Source organism: Saimiri boliviensis, chromosome 1 (genome assembly GCF_048565385.1).
Source record: "Saimiri boliviensis isolate mSaiBol1 chromosome 1, mSaiBol1.pri, whole genome shotgun sequence".
In the NCBI taxonomy this organism is placed as follows: Eukaryota; Metazoa; Chordata; class Mammalia; order Primates; family Cebidae; genus Saimiri; species Saimiri boliviensis.
In genome coordinates this window covers 97,598,634-97,618,725 of record NC_133449.1, presented here as the reverse complement: position 1 = coordinate 97,618,725, position 20,092 = coordinate 97,598,634, and the positions used below count along the sequence as shown (strand labels likewise).

Below are 20,092 nucleotides of genomic sequence, written 5' to 3'. Positions count from 1 at the left end.
TTGTGCAGGAAAAGAGGTGGCGACAATGTCCACCCCCACAGGCCAGGGATCGGGCCCCTCGGGTGGGCCCCCGACCCGCTAGGTGACGGTGGGGGAGCCGACTCAGTCTCTGGGCCGAGGTGTGGAGCCCGCGGCTACTTTCAGCTTCAACGGCTCCCGGCCTTCCTCGCTCCTTTCCGGTCTGCCCTTGCCAGGGAGACAGGAACAGTCTGGCCAGGTAGGCCTGCCCGGGCTGCTCCCCAGTGAGCTGGTGTTTGGGGTTTCTGTTTAGACCGCCAGATGCCGGCGGATCCTGAGGCCGCAGGCGCGTAGGGCAGGCTGCGCGCGACGCGGGCGGGGACGGGGTCCCACGTCTGGGACCCAGGCCGCGGGATGCGCTGGGGGGCGCCCTGGCCCTCGCGGGGGCTCGGGACGCGAGCCTGCTTCGCTGTCACGTGGCAGAAGGGGCTCCCACCTGGTCCGCACCGCCTCCGCCGCCCGCTGCCCGCCCATCCCCCTCCGCGGCGGGGCGAGCTCCCCGCCCTGGATCCTAAAGGCCGGGCGCCCAGAGGAAGGACACAGGGGAAGGGCAGTGTTTGGGGAAACGTGGGGGCAAAGACGGAGGGCTCCCCAGGAAGAAGGGGAGGTCAGCGACCTGGGCAGTTGTCTTTGAGACTCCGAAGTCGCGCAAGCCGACGCCTCGGGCCGGGCCCCCAGCGCCCTCCCCTCCCACCCTCTTCTCCCTTCCTTGCAGCCGGGTGTGGGGATGTGGTCCTTGCTGTTCTGCGGGTTGTCCGTCGCCCTTCCACTGGCTGTCAGAGCAGGTACGTTCCGCGTGTCCTCCGTTCCCAGACACCGCCCTTGTCCCACAGGCTCCTGGCCCCTCATGGGGCGCCCCCAGTGCGAACCCCGAGGATCGCGCCAGCAGGAGCGCAGCTCCTTACTCTCCCCAGACCGCCAGGCGGAGTCCCGCGGAAGAGGAAAAGGCGACTGCTGGGATGCTCAGCCCTGAATGTCGCCTTGGAGCTTGGAGGTGACTTCGGGGAGGGGAGGGAGTTAGGCAAATTGCCAAGTGAAGACTGGAGTAAAAATGCTCAGATGGAGTTACTGCTGCCTATTTTATATGATAAGGGGTTATTTTATGACACAAGGTGAGAGCAAGGAAATCATCAATGGAACAGATTTCTTCTAAGAAATTTGGTGGAAATGAACTTTAAAAGTGAAACAATTTTTTTTTTTTTTTTTTTTTTTTTTTTTTTTTTAAAACAATCGTTTTGGGATGAAATGGCTTTTACTCAAGACAGAGTAAAATAACTGGGTAGCGGAGCAGAAACAGAAAAGACACGAAGGGCTCCTTCACTCTGTGGGAGGGGGATGAAAAGAATTAGGGGTCGTAGACTAGACGGGAAAGAGGGGAATCATTCCTAATGCGGAAGACTTGTGAGGAGGGAACGGAGCAAATTATGGATGCATTTGCATAACTTATGGATACATTGGAATAACTTGGAATTATATTTTATAATCAACAGGCTATTTTTGAGAAATTTCCAGACTCAAGGAACTCCCAAATAAAATTTCAAATTGGCTGGAAAATTGAAGTGGCATTTTAAAAAACTAATAGTAAATAAAACCGAAGTTTTCTTACATGGTTGTTTTGTTTTTCTTTCCCTAGATGGATGCAAGGACATTTTTACGAGAAATGAAATGCCTTCAGCAAATCAGCCTTATGCTTTTAATTGTACATTCCCTCCAGTAACATCTGGGGAAGTCAGTGTAACATGGTATAAAAATTCTAGCAAAATCCCAATGTCCAAAAGCATACAGTCGAGAATTCACCAGGACGAGACTTGGATTTTGTTTCTCCCCATAGCATTGGGGGACTCAGGAATCTACCAATGTGTTATAAAGTAAGTTCCTCATTTAAAATAGAACTAACTCGTGTGTGTATGTATAAATTCTTTTAGGAAAATTCTTAATGAACATAGAAAACTCATTGAGAAGAAGTATGTTGTTGTATGTTTTTATAATTGTTCCAAGAAGATTTCCAAGGAACACATTTTTAAACAGAACAGATTTGTAAATCATTTTTGGAATCTGATATGCATCTTTTCCCATGGAAATTGCACCTCAGGCCAGACCCGCTCACAACGTGTGTTTGTTTCAATATTATTGTTGCCATCTTCTTTCCCTCCTTCCCTACTTCCCTCCTTCCTTCCTCCCCCCTCCCTTTTTTTTTGGACAGACTCTCGCTTTGTCACCCCAGGCTGGAGTGCAGTGGCGCAATGTGAGCTCACTGCATCCTCTGTCTCCGCGGTTCAAGCGATTCTCCTGCCTCAACCTCCTGAGTAGCTGGGACTGTAAGCGTCCTACCACACCTGGCTAATTTTTGTATTTTTAGTAGAGGCCGGGTTTCACCATGTTAGCCAGGATGGTCTCGATCTCCTGACCTCGTGATCCACCTGCCTCTGCCTCCCAAAGTGCTGGGATTACAGGTGTGATCCACCACGCCCAGCCGCTGCCATCTTTCTTGAAATGCCAAGAGTTTTTGTGGGAAATGGCACATCCAGATAGGAATAAGCCTCCTATGAGCCCTTTTCATAAGGAATCTGATTAAGGCAGGGAGTAAGCATCAAGTATGTTCCTGACCTCAGTGGAGAACATGTGCTAAGAAATATGAGTGAGTAACATAGGCCTGGTGGTGACTGTGGTCAACTGGAGAGCATGTGCCCATCAAAGGTAGCTATCTATTCAGGTCAAGCCCATCTTCTCACTTTTTGAGGAAATCTGGAAATTGGAATTTGTGTGTGCAACTTTTATAATTTGTAGGGCATGAATAAAACACATTTGTAGACCAAATTTAGCCTGAGGGCCACAACTTCTTGATTCTCCCAGGGTAGCTTGCATGACCTTAACAAATTACTTGATCTCTCTGAGGCTTGGCTTTTTCAATGAAATGGAAGTAATGCTGGCTGATGGGGTTGAGGTGAAAGTTAACTGAGACAATGTATAAAATAGGTACTCCATTCTCTCTCTCTTGTGTTTATTCTGCAGTATTTGCTGGCCCCTTTCTGTGTCCCAGCATGGCTTGTGGGGCATCCCACTCCGATTCCTGCCAGATTCCTCATTTCTATACACCATACAGACTAAATGCACAAAACTGAGTGGTTCACAAGTGGAAGTGGTCGTTAGCTCTGCCTGGCTCCTTTCTACAGATTTAGTCGCTAATAAACTGCTCAGGGCATGTGGAAGTCTGCTTTCCTATTTTAGGTTAGGCTGTGAATTATTAACTATACTTGAAGATCATACATCACATCAATGAATCTGGATGTCACAGCTAGATTTAAAATATTTAAATCTGGATGCTGTGAAATGAGGAAAAATATTCTTTAATAGAAATTAGACCAAGATATTATCTGTCATGAAAGAAAATGAACATGAATTCTCCAAGATTTTTATTAATAACACTCAGATAGAATATATGTTTAGTAAACTGTATATTTTTACCTTTTGCTTTGAAATAATTTTAAATTTACATAAATTTTGCAAGAATAGTATCAAGAACTTCTTCCTACCCCTTGTCTAGATTCCTCATTTTTAAGAATATATTTTTAAATTTATCTTTTAATTTTCTCTTTCACCATATATGATATAAATTATAAACAATATTTTTCTCCTAAACCATTTCAGTTGTATGCATCATACCCCTCTTAGCCCTTAACATTTCAATGTTTGTTTCCTATCAAGAGTATATTTCCCATTTCCTTTCAATGTATATTTATTTATTTCTTACATAATCCCAGTATAGTTATCAAATTCAGGAAACATCACCATCATATAATACCTTAATCTGTAATCTATATTCTAATTTTATCAATGGTCTCATTGAAGACCTTTATAATTTTTCTCTTTCTTTCCAGTGCAGTTACCAGTCTAGGATCATGCATCAAATTTGGTTGCCATGAATATTTAATTTCTTTTAATCTGGAACGGTTCCTTAGTCTTTTGGTTTTTGTGATACTGACATTTTAAAGGACTATAGGCAATTGTTTTGTATTATCTCCTTCACTGAGGTTTGTCAGGCGTTTCTTCATGATTAGGTTCAGGCTGTGCCATTTTGGCTGGAATGCTAGGTGAATGCTTTTTGTCCTCTTCAGAATATTACTCAGAGGCACGTGGTGTCCACTTGGCCCTGAATGGTGATGTTCCTTTTCATTACTTGGTTAAGGTGTCGTCCAGTTTCTCCACTGTATGAAAACCATTTGTCCTATTGTAATGAATAATTCGTGGGGCGCTTTGTTAGAGGCAGAGGGTTTGCACAGTGCTGTGAAAATGATTGGAAAACATTTGAAAATGAGCTGAATTATTTTATTTTGTGATTTTTAAAAGAGTTTATGATGTCTCAATCTATCTTACAGGGGTCGAGACAGCTGTCATAGAATACATGTAAACCTAACTGTTTTTGAAAAACATTGGTGTGACCCTTCTGTAAGTGGTTTGCCGAATTTATCAGATGAGTACAGGCAAATATTACATGTTGGAAAAGATGATAGTCTCACATGTCACCTGCACTTCCCAGAGAGTTGTATTTTGGATTCCACAATGTGGTATAAGGTAAAAAAATTATTTTCTTATTGACATGTTTCCTCCTTTTCTTTAAAACCCACTGTTGTTTATAGGTTAAGTTGTATTTTTAAGGCAGAATTGGTAAAGAAATGTGCGTGCCTAAGATAGTTAGCTAGTAGTCATTGATAATGTTACCTTCCTAATTACTTGTTTTAAAAAAATTTTAGTTATTATAACTTTGTAATATTTTATTATTTGGATCCACTGTCTCCTCTAGTTCTCATTCTTATTTTTCAGGCTATCCTTGGCTATTCTTTATTTTCTAACATTAATTATGTTTGTTTAAATGCATACTACATGGGCATGGTTCAATAATCACAAATTATAAGAGGTCACCCCTTGAAAACCTCTTTCCTGCTACTGTTCCATATTTGCTCTAGGCTCCTCACACCTTCCTCAACACATGGCTATCATGATCAGTGTCTGTTATTATTCTTGTATAATGCTATACTAGCAAATGAAAATGTATAGTCTAGGTCTTCCTAGCCCTTCCTTTTTTATGCTCATCTTTCTGCACTTTGTGTTTTCATCTTCAAAGTTCCTCTTTTCTGGATGATCCTAGCATATGTTGACATAGAAGGTAACCTTTGGCATGGAAGAGCACAAGCTAGTTATTTGAGATCGGAATTAGTTCTTCCCGCTTGTTAACACTTGCCAGCGCACCCCTCTGGGTCATGAGTTTTCTTTATGGGAAAGTTTTCATCTATTGATTCGATTTCTTTAATGGCGAAAGGATTATGCAAATTTCCTACTTTTTTTTGAGTGAGTTTGGTAAGATTTCGTGTCTTAGGAAGTTTCCCAGTTCATTAAAAGTTTCATATATTCTGGAAAATTGTTTAGCAGCTCTTCTCTTTTAATGTCTGCTCCTGCAAACGTTAAAACCTTCCAAGTATGGTTCACCTTTAGTCATTATTCATTCTCTCTTACACACACACACACACACACACACACACACACACACACACACACACACATACTTGCTTGATTAGTTTCATCAGAGACTTGTCAGTTCTATTACTCTTTTCAAAAGCTAACTTTTGGCTTTATTGATCCTTTCTGTTACGTGTTTCATGTTCATTTAGGTTGTTCAGTTTCCTTTCACAAGAAATGTAGAGGTGAATGTCCCTATACCTGTCTGTTAAGGCACATTTGCCAGTGCATGCATTTCTCTGACGTATGATTACTAGCCCCAGAATTGCTTATTTGTAGGACATGCCAATGAATAAAGTATTCAACTTTGTTGATGTTGCACAAATTGCTTTACAGAATTTTGTATTAGTTTATACTTTTGCCAGGAGTATTTTGTTTTATTTTATTTTATGACAGGGTCTCACTCTGTTGCCCAGGCTGGAGTGCAGTGATCATGACTCACTGCAGCCTAACTCCAGGGCTCAAGTGAGAGCCCAGCAGATTTTTTTAAATTGTTTGTGGTGACAGAATCTTACTATGATGCCCAGGCTGGTCTCGAATTCCTGACCTCAAGTAATCCTCCTGCCTTGGCCTCCTAAAGTGGTGGGATTATAAGCATGAACCGCCATGCCTGGCTCACCAGGAGTATTCTAGATTTCCTACAACCTTGTGTCAAACTTTGTATTATAAGACTTTCATTTTTAAAATCAATTTGGTGGGTATAAAATATACCTATTTGTTATTTTATTTTGCTTTTCCTTAATTATTAGTGAGATTGACCATTTTTTTCATATATTGATTGGCCATTTCTGGATCCTCTTCTGAACTGACTGCTCATATTTCCTTGTGACTTACAGGAGATTTTATATCTTTATATATCTTGGGTATCATTGTTTGGAACACATTTAAAAAAACTTTTTAATTGAAATAAAACATATACATATAAAATGCAGAAATCATAAGTGGACAAGCTTGATGGATTATCAGAAAACAAACATAACTTTTAAATATTCTTCCCCATGAAGTTCAAGAAAGGAAACAGAAAATACCAGCACCTCGGAAGGCCTGCCTCTTCCATCTTGCAAAACTATGCCTACCTAGTCACCCAAAATAACCACTTTCTCGATTAATGCTATCATAGACTAGATTTGTCAGTTTTCAAATTTTATTTGATTTGAATAAAATCATATGTAATATTTATGTCTAGTTGCTTTGGCTCAATAGCAAACCAGTGGGAATTAGCCATGCTGTTGCATGTGGCTATATTTCATTCATTTTCATTGCTGTATACTGTTTCATCATTATTGTTGTTAGACTTTTGAGTCATTTCCAATTTCTGAGTCTTAGAAATAAAGCTAGTATGAACACTTTTCTCACTTATGAATACAATTTTGTGGGGCGTATTGCATGAGAGTGAAAAGTTGGGCCATAAGAGTATGTAGAAAATGCCAAAATATTTTCCAAATTAGTGTGCCAATTTACAGTTCCAGCAGCAGTGTATAAGGGTTTTTTATGTTCCTATGTCTGACAACACATGGTACTATTAGTCTTTTTAATCTTTGCTGTTTGGATAAATAAGTAATTGTATTTCATTTCAGCTTTAATTAACAAATGATAATGCTGATATTCTTAAAAAATTTTTTTATTGGCCCTTGGATGCACGCACGTGTGTGTGTGTGTGTGTGTGTGTGTGTGTGATTTTTTTGAGTACTTGCTCGTGAACTTTTTTTTTTTGTTTTCAGACAAGGTCTTGCTCTGTCACCCAGGCTGGAGGGCAGTGATACAATCAGAGTTCACTGTAACCTTGAACCCCTGAGTTCAAGTGACCCTTCTGCCTCAGCCTCCTGAGTGCCTACAGGATACCTTGTCCAGGAGATACCATTTTTTTTCTGTGAAAAGCCAAATAATAAATATTTTAGGCATTGTAGGCCAGATGGTCCCTGTTTCAACTACTCAACTCTGCTTTAATAGCACAAAACTAGTTGTAGACAATATAGAAATGAAGGAGTGTGGTTGTGTTTAAATAACATTTTATTTACAAAAACAGGTGGTGAGCCACATTTGGCCCATGGGTGGTTTGCTAACCTCTTGTCTTGTCTATTTCTCATTGATTTGTAGTAGTTCTTTATTTATCTAGATATCAGTAATTGTTACAATGTGTTATTCTAAGCAATGGCTAGCCTTTCTATTCTGGTAGTGAGGTCTTAAATTCCTAGTTTTAATGCAGTCTTATGTATTGATTTTCCTTTGTGATTGGTACTTTCTGTGACTTAAGAATCTTTTCCTACCCCAAGGTAAAAAGATATTTTCCTACATTTTCTTCTAGAAGTTTCATTATTTTTCTTTTTCCACTGGAAATCTTTTTCTCTATGGACTTATAGGGTCAACTGGAATTTTTTTCTCTATGGACTTATAGTTTACCTGTTCGTTTCACATTGCTTTGCATGCCACCTCTGACTTAAAGCAAATTGCTCTTTGTGTGCAGATCTGTTTTGGAACCCTCTGTAGTGTTTCCTTCTATTTCTTTTTCTTTTCTCTCTTTTTATTTTTTTGAGACAGAGTCTCACTCTGTCACTTAGGCTACAGGGCAGTGGCATGGCCTTGGCTCACTGCAACCTCTGCCTCCTGAGTTCAAGCAATTCTCCTGCCTCAGCCTCCAGAGTAGTTGGGATTACACATGCAGGCCACCACATCTGGCTAATTTTTTGAATTTTTAGTAGAGACAGGGTTTCACCATGTTGGCCAGGCTGCTGTCAAACTCCTGACCTCAAATGATCCACCTGCCTTGGCCTCCCAAAGTACTGGGATTACAGGCATGAGCCACTGCACCTGGCCCTTATCCTTGCTAATTATCATGTCATTCGGTAAGTCTGGCAAGTTTTGTGTAAGTTCTCTGCTTTTTTTCTTTTCTGAAATGTTGCCTTGGCTATTCTAACTTCTGTTTATGCAGCATTTGGAGATGGACTCAAGAGTTATGACTAGCAATCCTAAGAGGGCATCAGATTTGATCCTATGGATCTTTTAAAAATTCAGATGTTCAACCTCACCCTCTAGTAACTGAAGCAGACCACGCATGGGTGGGGCTCAGATGCCTTTATTTTAAAAACAACCCTTGGGCTTGTGAAGGTAGGTGGAAGCTGGGGGCCAGCAGTGTCAATCAGGAGAGATCACCTGATACTGTGCTACTTGCTCAGATTTGGAGACCCAGGTACCGCTGTTTTTGCTACAACCTTGTGCTCAGACCTGGACTCACTCTTTGGGCCTCAATGCTGTCATCTGTAAAACCAGAGTGTTGGAATCAATTCTGAAAGTATTTGGAGTCTGTGATCTTCCTGGTCCTGTGCCAAGGGATGACATATGTCTTCAAAGAAGTTACAGTTTATCAGAGGAAGCAGACAAATAAACTAAGAATTTTATTACAGCATGAGAAGAACATAAAGAAAGCAAAATTAGGGTAGACCCTGGAATGTCTGTGGCTATGCTTCCTGGAAAAGGTGCCTTTGAACTATGCTTAATCAGCCTGGTGGGTATGGGAAAGGTCAGTAATTAGAGGGAAGCAGCAGGTGCAAAGGCATTGGGTTAGAAAGAGAATGGTGTTTGGGGGCCTTGGTTAGAGTTTAGGGTACCTGTAGAAAGATGGTGCTAGAAAATAAAGACCATTTATGCCAATCTAAAGAATTTTGGCAGTGAATCCTACCATCAGGAGGATGGCATGAGCAAATTCACATTTGAGAAAAGTCCTTTTGTAGGCACTGTAGTGAATACATGGGAAGGGCTTGATAATGGTAGCATGCTGATCATTTGGGCTATCCTAGAAATCAAGTTAAGAAGTGGGGTTCATTTCAGAAAGTTATAAAGTAGAACTGATAAAATAAGAGAAAAGGAGGGGGAGAGGAAGTGGGAGAACTCGTATCTGAGGGCCTCTATTTTTTTCTAATTGTAAGAAGACATTATGGGGAAAATTTAAAAGAGTAATGTAAGTAAATAGATGGCAACACAAAGAATTTCTAAGGTGAAGACCATGAATTTGTAGTGGTACCAAGAGATGCCTGTTTATGTGATTATCTCCTACAGTGCTCTGCTCATCTGGTTGGAAGCATGTAGCAAAGGGATGAAGGGATCCGTCAGAATGGGGGCTTTGCAGGTGAAGATGCTGGAAGGACCGAGGGCTACAGAGTTGAGGTACTGGAAGGGAAGTGATTGAAGTGATGGACACGTGAGTCCAGGATGGACAGGAAAGGAAATGATAGCTGAACCAGCCTAGAACTTAGAAGAAAATAGAGAGGTCAGGTCGGCTAATCCAAGTTAAGATAGAAAAGTGAGTTGAATGGATCAAAAGTTCAGGTGGAAAAGTGTGATACCCATGGTGAGTAGACACTCACCAACCATGGTGAGGCTTTTTGTCTTGTAGAGATCATAAAGCTAAAAAGCCACAAGAACAAAACAACCAAACCACCTTACATTTCACTGAGTCACCTACTGCTCAGGCTCTGGATGGAATTCCATGTCTCCAGCTGTCTTCATTGAAAGGCGAAGGTGAGGATGGTGCATCTTCCTGGTTTTTCTACTGGAAATCATGACCCTGGAGACACGGAAATTTCTCCAGCAGTATTGAAGTGTCTAGTCTCCAGTTTTGTGGGAGCTGAGTCTTCTGGTTTATTTGTTGGGGTGGCTTTTCCTGATGTGGCATGGCTTGGCACGCTGGAGTTGCATAAGTAGCACCCCGGTCTCTGAATTGCAAGTGGTGTCAATTCCCCACTTTCCGGGCTGTGGTAGAGGTAGCAGCTGTCAGGGAAAGCCACTTCTGCAGTGTGGTTCCAGCCTCGATGCCACTTCCTAAGCACTTTCACAGGTTTTGCAAAGCATCTAGTATCTTGTCTTGAATTCTTTTCTGCATGTAATACAGAATGGTTTTTGTTTGCTAAATCCAGACAGAGGTATATGGCCTCATGGCTCTATTTCAAAGATTAAATGACCTAATCTATCCACAAAACATTTAGTTCAACATGAGTACATAATAAGTACCTAAAAAAATAAATATTAGAGATTATTATTTAGTTAAAGTAAAGGAATGAGTGAGCTGGAATAGGGAATCAATCAGAAAGTAATACATTTAATTTTAATAATTTGGAGACAGGGGTTCTGGATAATGGCAAATCCCTATGGCAAATCCTGGCTTATGTATGGGAGGATTGAAAACTGAGAGAAGTCTCTAGGAAGTCTTCGAAACTGAAGAGATTACAAAGGACAAGGTTTGGGTATTAAGACATCTGTGTATACCTGGAAAAGCGGTAATGTCTCCAATTTGGTTTTTGTTTCAATCCCAAATTACTCCTCAGCACAGTAGTTTTGGGCCCCTACCACTGCTCAGTCTGAACTTGCTAAAGTTACTTTGGGCTCTCCAGTAGCTAAATTGACATTCATTTTCAGCCAGATTGTGGTATTCAGCATTGCTGGGCACTCCCATCAGCCGGGAGCTCCCTTCTCATTTCTTCATAAGACTTACTGATTCTCTGTCTCTGCTTAGCATTTCTGTTTCTGGCACTTCCTCTGTAATCATCAGTGAGTTCTTTTCCTCTCTATGTGGGTCTTATGATTTGGGGTTCCCCATGGTTTCAGCCGTGGTCATCTTCTGGGCTCACTTTGCTTACATTCAAGTGGATGATTTATAGAACCATCCATTTGGTTCTATATTCCCCATATGGCTCCCAGTTCTCTTCCACTTTGAGCTTTCTTCCAAACTCCAGATTCTTTCGTCCAACAGTCTAATATACGTTCTTCTTAGACCCTCCCATCCCCACCACTCGCTCCATGCACCATGGTTAGAGCTACTTTGTAATCTTACCCCAAATAGGATCATTTTCTCCATTTCTTTGCATTCCTTCTTCTACCTAATAACACCTTTGCGTACCTAAGTTCAGGCTGTAGAAGTCCCGCTCCCTCTATGTATTCCAAATGTGTCACTAAATTTTGTGGATTGAAATTGCTTACAATCATGGTTTTGTTTTGTGCCTGCTATCCCTACTGCCCTGTTTTAGTTTAGGTTCCATTTGGCCTCAGTTTATGGAAATAAAATCTAAGTTGCTTATATTTAGATTTTATTTAAAAATTTTAGATTTTATTTAAATCTAAAGGGTCTTTAGCATGGCAGTATTTTAATCCTTTACTACACGGCAACTGAAGGATCTCTCTCAAAAGAAAATCTGATTATCTTATTCTCTTGTTCAGAAAGCTTCTGATGCTCAACTCCTCTTCAAAGTTTTCTATGACAGGGCTCCTGACTGCCTCACCAGTTTTATCTCCATCACGCTTCTGTACCCACTGCATCATAGCAAGAATTCTCAGGCTATTTTATGTCTCTGAAATATCATACATGCTGGGTCAGGAGTTTTCTTCATGATGCCTGGAATATATAAGATATCCAAATGTGGACTCTATTGTTCTTAATATTTTAATCTTAAATCTTGTTAGTGAGACATTACCCTAAAGATTTTGAATTTAAATCCAAGCTTGTTTAAAGTTTAAACTTTGAAATAATGTTCCAGTGGCTCGGAATAGAGGCAATGCAACTTATAGCAAAGTGACAGAATGGCCCTCAGCTGTCAACGCTGAACTTTAAGATGATTAAAATAGTCACATCTTGAAAGAAAGAATGAATCAATCAGAAAGAGATATAGTTGATGGGGAGGGAGGCAGCAAATCACACTGCCATGTGTGTACCTATGCAACAATCCTGCATGTTCTTCACATGTACCCCAAAACCTAAAATGCAATTAAAAAAAAAAAAGAGAACTGCTTGACCATGGAAGCACAGAAAGGGAGGCCCAGCGACTGTGCCTAGCCGGGGACTATCCAGGGAGGACTGCCCAGGGAAGAGGTTTATGAAGTCCAAGGACTAAACATTGTGCTTTGTTTGGGCTGAGTGCGTAATTTATGCCTGTAATCCCAGCACTTGGGGAGTCTAAGGTGGGCAGATTCTTTGAGCCCAGGTGTTTGAGACCAGCCTGGGCATCATGGTGAAACCCCATCTCCACTTAAAAAACAAAATAGGGCATGGTGGCAAATATCTGTAGTCCCAGCTACTCAAGAGGCTGGAGTGGGAGAATCCCTTGAGCAAGAACCTGTCTCAGGAAAAAAAGTGCCTGTCTGTATCCTAAGGAAGGAGACATCACAATATCAGAATCAGATGCCTTCACACATCTAACGCTGATTAGTAATTCCCATTTCGTTTGATAAGCAGTTGTCAGGATTGGTTTCCAATACCAGGTATTTACAGGGAAATAATGTAAGCATGGTGGAAAGTAGCATTTCACATTATAAATGAACAAATGCTTGTGGCATTAATTATTTACTACGTCCTGCTGGGTGGCTCTATTCATGCTGCTCCAAGGGTGGAGAACGAAGTGAGACTGAACCGTGCTTAGGTGAGGAGAGAGCTTCACAGTTGGGCAGTTAAATATTTATTTAATTAGGGGTTTGCATGTTGATTTTATCTTTTAGATTGTGCACTTCCCTAGGAGAGGGACTGCATCTTAGCCCTACATGGCCAGGCCGGTCACGGTGCAAGCAAACTGCAGGAACTCAAATGTTTGAATGAACAAATGGACTCAATTAGCTAAGAAGTCACTCTGTGGAATGTAGCTTCTTGAAGGACAGGGAACATGTTTGGGAAAATTCAGAAGTGAGCCCAAGGGATGAAAGAAGTGATTATTAACATGAGAATGTGAGCTTAGGACAGGACAGAGGAATGGTGAGGCTTGCCTTCTGGGTAGCTGTTGAGAGAGAAAGCGTTCCTGAGACTCACTGGTCTTCTGGTTGGTTGGGTGTGAGGTTGTTGCCTCGTTCATGGAGGAGGCATGGCGAGTGTGAGAAGTGATGTGACATCTGCCCTCCATAAACTTGGCCAGCATCCTTTGATCACGGTTCAGCCCTTCAAATTGGATGTTGGTGAAAAACTATTTTGGATTTCTATAAAGTCCAATGCTTGATAAATGCAGAAAGTGTATGGTCCTGCAATGCAGTGGGAGCAGTCATTATTCACCTGGGTTTCCATAAAGGGACTTGGGTCATTAAGTGGGAGTCTGCTGGGAGACATGGGTCCCTGAAGCTGGAGGACGTTCATATCCTCCTGCCAAAAACTTACCCAGGCTCAGTTGTCCTTTGTGAAGTCTTCCTTCCAACTCACATCGGCCATTCTTCTCTCAACTCCTACTAGACTTAATGTTTGTATAACTCACTTTAGCCTGTAAAATATTCTTTGTCAAATCTGTGTATATCTATATACACACACTTGAACATGTACATGTACACACACATATATATATACACATTACAAACAAACTGGGCAAGGAATTCTGCTGTGTCTATCCATCTATCTATCATTAATCTATCATCTATTTTTGTATTTACCCACTTTGCTAGCTATCTGTTGTCTTCCAGTTAGATTGCAGATTACCCTAATTCTAGGGATCACACAGGTTTCTAAGAATTCATTGAATTGAATTTGTTTTTATTTGTATTAGGACTGTAACGAGATTAAAGGGGAGCGGTTCACTCATTGGGAAACCAAGCTTTTTGTGAGCAACGTCTCGCCAGAGGATCGAGGGAACTATGTGTGTCAAACCATACTGTTACACTCGGGGAAGAAGTACAAGGTTTTAAATGGCATCACTGTGAGCACCAGTAAGTATGCTCATGTCTACCTGTCGCCTTGTCTTCTCTTGGCTTTGTGTGAACTGGCTTCCGGCTTTTGACTTTGGGTAGGAGTGATTCTAGGTCTTGATTTTCCTGAAGGCTAGCAGGGTCTCAGACCTGCCACGGTTAGAATCAGAAGCTGGGAAGCGTGAGGCAGAAGGGCATGAGCAGCTTAGTCCCCTCATCTGAACAACAGAACGCTCAAAACTCTTGGTTGATTTGTGAGAATTAAATGAGATCATGCACATAGATTAGCTTCTGGAGTGCCTGATGAAACGCAGGTATTTAGAAAATGGTAGATGTGATGAACGTGACTCTCATTTCAGCCGAGGTCTCCCCTGCCTTGAGTGTTGCACAGCTCAGAGTTCTGGATATGGTCCTGGGATATCCTGCTGTGCATGGGACCTGTGTTCTCAGACCAGAGCAGCCAACTCTCTTGAACATATGCCCTGGAGGTTTGAAAGTAGAGCCTTAGGGGAAGAAAATCCCTAAAAGTAATTTAGCTCAAACCACTAATTTAATTTAATTTAAAAAATTTTCAATTTGTGTGGGTACATAATAGGTGTATATATTTATGTGGTACATGAAATGTTTTGAATACAGGCATGCAATGTGTAATAATCACATCATGGAGAATGGGGTAGCCATCCTCTCAAGCATTTATCCTTTGATTTACAAATAATTCAATTATCCTCTTTAAGTTATTTAAAAATGTACCATTAAGTTATTATTGACTATAGTCACCCTATTGTGCTGTCAAATAGTAGGTCTTATTCATTCTATTTTTTTGTACCCATTAACCATCCCCACTTCTCCCCTCATTCCCCCTACGACACTTCCCAGCCTCTGGTAACCCTCCTTCTACCCTCTATGTCCATGAGTTCAATTGTTTTGATTTTTAGAACCCAAAAATATGTGAGAACATGTGATGTTTGTCATTCTGTGCCTGGCTTATTTCATTTAACGTAATGATCCAGTTCTATCCATGTAGTTGCAAATGGCAGGATCTCATTCTTTCTTATGACTGAATAGTACTCCCTTGTGTATATGTACCACATTGTTTTTATCTATTCATCTGTGAACGGACACTACCAAATCTTCGCCATTGTAAACAGTGCTGTAACAAACATCAGACTGCAGTTATGTCTTCAGTATACCAGTCTCCTTTCTTTTAGGTTTATACCCAGCAGTGGGATTGCTGGATCATATGGTTCCTCAGTTTTCAGTTTTTTGAGGAACCTTCCAACTGTTCTCATAGTGGTTATTCTAATTTACATTCCCACTGACAGTGGACAAGGGTTCTCTTTTCTCCACATCCTCAGCAACATTTGTTATTGCCTGTCTTTTGGATATAAGCCACTTTAACTGGGTTGAGATGATCTCACTGTAGTTTTGATTCCTACTTCTCTGCTGACCGGTGATGTAGAGCACCTTTTCATATGCCTGTTTGCCATTTGTATGCCTTCTTTTGAGAAATGTCTATTCAGATCTTTTACCCATTTTTTGATCAGATTGTGTTGTTTTTTTTTCTATAGAGTTGATTGAGCTCCTTATAACATTCTGCTTATTAATCCCTATGGGTGGTTTGCAAATATTTTCTCCTCCTCTATAGGTTGCCTTTTTGCTTTGTTGATTCTTTCCTTTGCTGTGCAGAAGATTTTTAACTTGATGTGATCCCATTTGTCCATTTTGTGCTTATGTAGTACTGCTTAAGAATTTTTTTTTGCCCAGACCAAATAGTGCAGATTAAGTCAGATGCTTCTTTGTTGAATTTTCTGTCTGGAAGATCTGTCCAGTGCTGAAAGTGGAATATTGAAGTCTCCAGCTTTTATTGTATTAGAGTCTGTCTCTCTCTTTAGCTCTAATAATGTTTGCTTTTATATATCTGGGTGCTTCAGTGTTGGGTGTTATGTCCTCTTGCTGAATTGACCTTTTTATCTTTATACAGTGAACCTCTTTGTCTTTTTTTTTTTTAAATAGTTTTGTCTTGAAATCTATTTTCTCTAATTATAGCTACTCTTGCTCTTTTTTGTTTTCAGTTGGCATGGAATATCTTTTTCCATCCCTTTATTTTTAGTCTATGTGTGTCTTTATAGGTGAAGTGTGGAAACAATCAATGGGTCTTATTTTTTTATTCATTCAGCCATTCTATGTCTCTTTATTGGAGGGTTTAGTCCCTTTACATTTAATGTTATTATTGATAGGTAAGAGCTTACTCCTGCCATTTGTTTTCTGCTTGTTTTGTGGTCTTCTCTTCCTCCTTTCTTTCCTTCCTGTCTTCTTTCAGTGAAGGTGACTTTGTCTAGTGATATGATTTGGTTTCCTGCTTTTTAGTGTCTCATTTGTATGTTTTCTGGTTTGAGGTTTCCATGAAACTTGAAAATATTATTTTGTAACCAATTATTTTAGCCTGATGACAACTTAATATTGTTTGCATAAACAAACAAGGAAAAAGAAAATAATAAAAATTCTGCATTTTAACTTTATCCCTCTGCTTTTTAACTTTTTGTTGCTTCTATTTATATCGTATTGTACTGACAACATCTTGAAAAGTTGTTGTAGTCATTATTTTTAATTGGTTCATCATTTAGTTTTTCCACTTAGGATAAGAACAGTTTCACACCACAGTTACAGTGTCAAAATATTCTGTGTTTTTCTGTGTACTTATTATAACCAGTGAGTTTTGTACCTTTGGGTGATTACTTACTGCTCATTAATGCCCTTTTCTTTCTGATTGAATTACTCCCTTTAACATTTCTTGTAGGGCAGTTTGGTGTTGATGAAATCCTTTAGTTTTTGTTTGCCTGGGAAAGTCTGTTTCTTCTTCATGTTTAAAGGTTATTTTTATGGATATACTATTCTAGGGTAAACATTTCTAAAATGTGTTATGACACTCTCTCCTGCCCTATAAGGTTTCCACTAAAATGTCTGCTGCTAGATGTGTTAGATCTCCATTGTATGCTATTTGTTCCTTTTCTCTTGCTGCTTTTAGAACCCTTTCTTTATCCTTGACCTTTGGGAGTATAATTATTAAATGCCTTGAGGTAGTCTCCTTCAGATTAAGTCTGCTAGGTGTTCTACAACCTTCTTGTATTTGAGTACTGATATTGTTTTCAAGGTTTGGGAAGTTCTGTGTTATAATCCCTTTGAATAAACTTTCTACTCTTTTCTCTCTCTACCTCCCCAATAACGCTTAGATTTGCCCTTTTGAGGCTATTTTATAGCTCCTGCATGCAAGCTTTACCGTTTTTTATTTCATCTCCTTTGGCTGTGTATTTTCAGATAGCCTGTCTTCCAGCCTGCTAATTCTTTCTTCTGCTTGATACATTCCACTAATAAGGACTCTGAGGCATTCTTCAAAATGCCAGTTGCATTTTTTCATTTCCAGAATTTCTGCTTGATTTTTAAAAAATTATTTCAATCTCCTTGTTAAATTTATCTGATAGAATTCTGAATTCCTTTTCTGTGTTACCTTGAATTTCTTTGCCTTTCCTCAATACAGCTACTTTGAATTCTCTGTCTGAAACATCATATATCTCTGTTTCTCCAGGATTGGCCCCTGGTGTCTTACATAATTCATTTGAGGAGGTCATATTTTCCTGGATGATGTTGATGCTAGTAGATGTTCTTCAGTGTCTAAGCATTGAAGAGTGAGGTATCTATTGCAGTCTTCACTGTCTCAGCTTATTTGTACTTGTCCTTCTTGGGAAAGCCTTCCAGATATTCAAAAGGGTTCAAGTGTTTTGATCTAAGCTGTATCTGCTTTAGGGGGCACACTAAGCCCAGTAATGCTGTGGTTCTTGCAGACTTGTAGAAATACTGCCTTGATGATCGTGGAAAATATCTGGGAGAATTCTCTTGATACCAGGAAGAGACTGGTTCTCATTCCTTATTTTCTCCCAAACAAACCAGAGCCTCTCTGTCTTTTCTGAGCCTCCTAAAGCTGAGGGTGATGTGACACAGGCACCACTGTGGCCACGACCACTATGACTGCTGGGTCAGACCTGAAACCAGCACAGCACTGGATCTTACCCCAGGCCTGCTTTACCCACTCCCTGGCTACTGCTCATGTTTGCTTAGGCCCTGGTGCTCTACAGTTAGCTGGTGGCAAAGCCAGCCAGGCCTGTGTTCCTCCCATCAGGGCTGATTGCCACTGGTGAGGTCTCTCAGGCCCTGGGTGGATCCAGAGGTGCCATCTAGGAGTCAGGGATTAGATTAAACAAACCTTAGAAGTCTGGCAAGTGTTTTTTTTGTACTGCAGCTGAGCTGGCAGTAAAACCACAAGATGTAGTTCTTCCCACTCTTCCCTCCCCTTTCCAAAAGCAGAAGAGCCTTGCCATCCATAACCACCGCCACTGCCAGCCACAAGGACTACTGCCAGACTACCACAGATGTTCCTTTACAGCCCGAGAGCTCTTAAATCAGCTTGTGGTGAATGCTGCCTTGCATGGGACTCACTCTTTAGGGCAGTGGGCTTCCTTCTGGTGCAGAAGTGCCATCCAAGATTCAAGTCCTAGAATCAGGGACTTCAAGAGCCTGCTGTGTGATTTACCCCCTGTGGCTGTGCTAATATCTAAAGTGCAAGACAAACTTTTCCCTCTGCTTTTCTCAAGGAAAAGGAGTTTTGCCCTGTGACTACCACAGCTGGTAATGTGCTAGTCTCACCTGAAGCCAGTAAGTTTCAGAGGCTCGTGCAAGGCATTCAGTGTAGCCCCTGGAAAATTGCTGATTATGCAGGGCACAGGGGCTCTTCAGTCAGCAGATGATGAATGCTGCCAGGACTGGATCCTTTCCTTTAAGGCAGCGGGTCCCCTTTGGCCCGTGGTGTGTCTAGAAATGTTGTCTAGGAGGCCTGGAACAGGGGCCTCATGACTCTGATCATTGTCCTCTCTTGCTGTGGCTGAGCTGGTATCCAAGATGCAAGATGGAGCCCTCTCCACTCTTCCCTCTCCTCTCCTTAAGTGGAGGGAAAGTGCTTCTTTTAGAGCTGCAAACTGTGAAGTCCGGGGTGATAAAGAGGGGTGATGCCCACACTCTCTTGGCTGCCCTAGATGGGAACACTGAGGTGTATTGCATTCCCCACTCCAGTCCATTGTCTCTGGGCAGCACTAGGACTCACCTAAGGGTTGCAGTCCCTCTGGCCCAGACTGCCTGTCAGGTTTACTTTAAGATCTGGAGCTCTTTAGCCTTTGGCGGTTCAAGTGCTGACCACTGGATCAGTAATTCCCCTGGATCAGTAATTCTTTAGCCTTTGGGAGTTCAAGTGCTGATCACTGGATCAGTAATTCCTCTCTGTCTAGATTGTTTTAAATGCTCCCTCCATGGGCCGGTAGCAGCTGAGTCTGATCCAGTTTTTCTTTCTGCTCTAACAAGACAGCACCGAGTTCAGTGCCTCACAATTGCTGTGTTCTTCTTCCCCCAGCAACCAGCGACACTCTCAGTACCATGCCGCCACTGCAGAGGATTGGAGAGGGTGGCATTGGTGATTGAGGACTGTTTTTCTGTCTTGGTAGTGTGCTTTTATTCGATACAGAGTTAAAGCCAGATACTATAAATGATTTTTGGTTCTGATGAAGGTGTTTCTTCTGTGTAGATAGTTGTTAACTTGATGTTCTTGTAGGGAAGACAATTGGTGGACTGTTCTATTCTGCTGTCTTGCTCTACTTTCTCTCCCCAAGCCATAAATTTTACAGAGGTCCAGGAGGGGGGCAATTTTCTGAAGGTCACAAAGCTAGTTATTATCAGAAACAGAGCCAGAGCTCTGGCATTCATGCCCAGGCCAGCATTGGTTTTTCCGAACACACTGGGCAAGAAGTCACGGAGTTCCTGCTGTGGCGCCTTTCACTCTTTTCTTTTGTAGAAAGTTGTTTTCCATATTTACGCATCT

The 20,092-nt window shown here is 41.3% G+C and overlaps 1 protein-coding gene across 1 annotated transcript in view; it reads left to right on the top strand.

The window, feature by feature from the left end:
• The first annotated feature begins 745 nt into the window (after nucleotides 1–745).
• Nucleotides 746–20,092, top strand: part of IL1RL2 (interleukin 1 receptor like 2) — a 47,545-nt gene continuing 28,198 nt past the window's right edge. Inside the window, exons 1-4 of the mRNA XM_010333644.3 lie at nucleotides 746–803; nucleotides 1,652–1,886; nucleotides 4,395–4,590; nucleotides 14,034–14,190. Of these exons, the coding sequence (XP_010331946.3) occupies nucleotides 746–803; nucleotides 1,652–1,886; nucleotides 4,395–4,590; nucleotides 14,034–14,190 (646 nt within the window). The remainder of the gene's footprint in view (nucleotides 804–1,651; nucleotides 1,887–4,394; nucleotides 4,591–14,033; nucleotides 14,191–20,092) is intronic.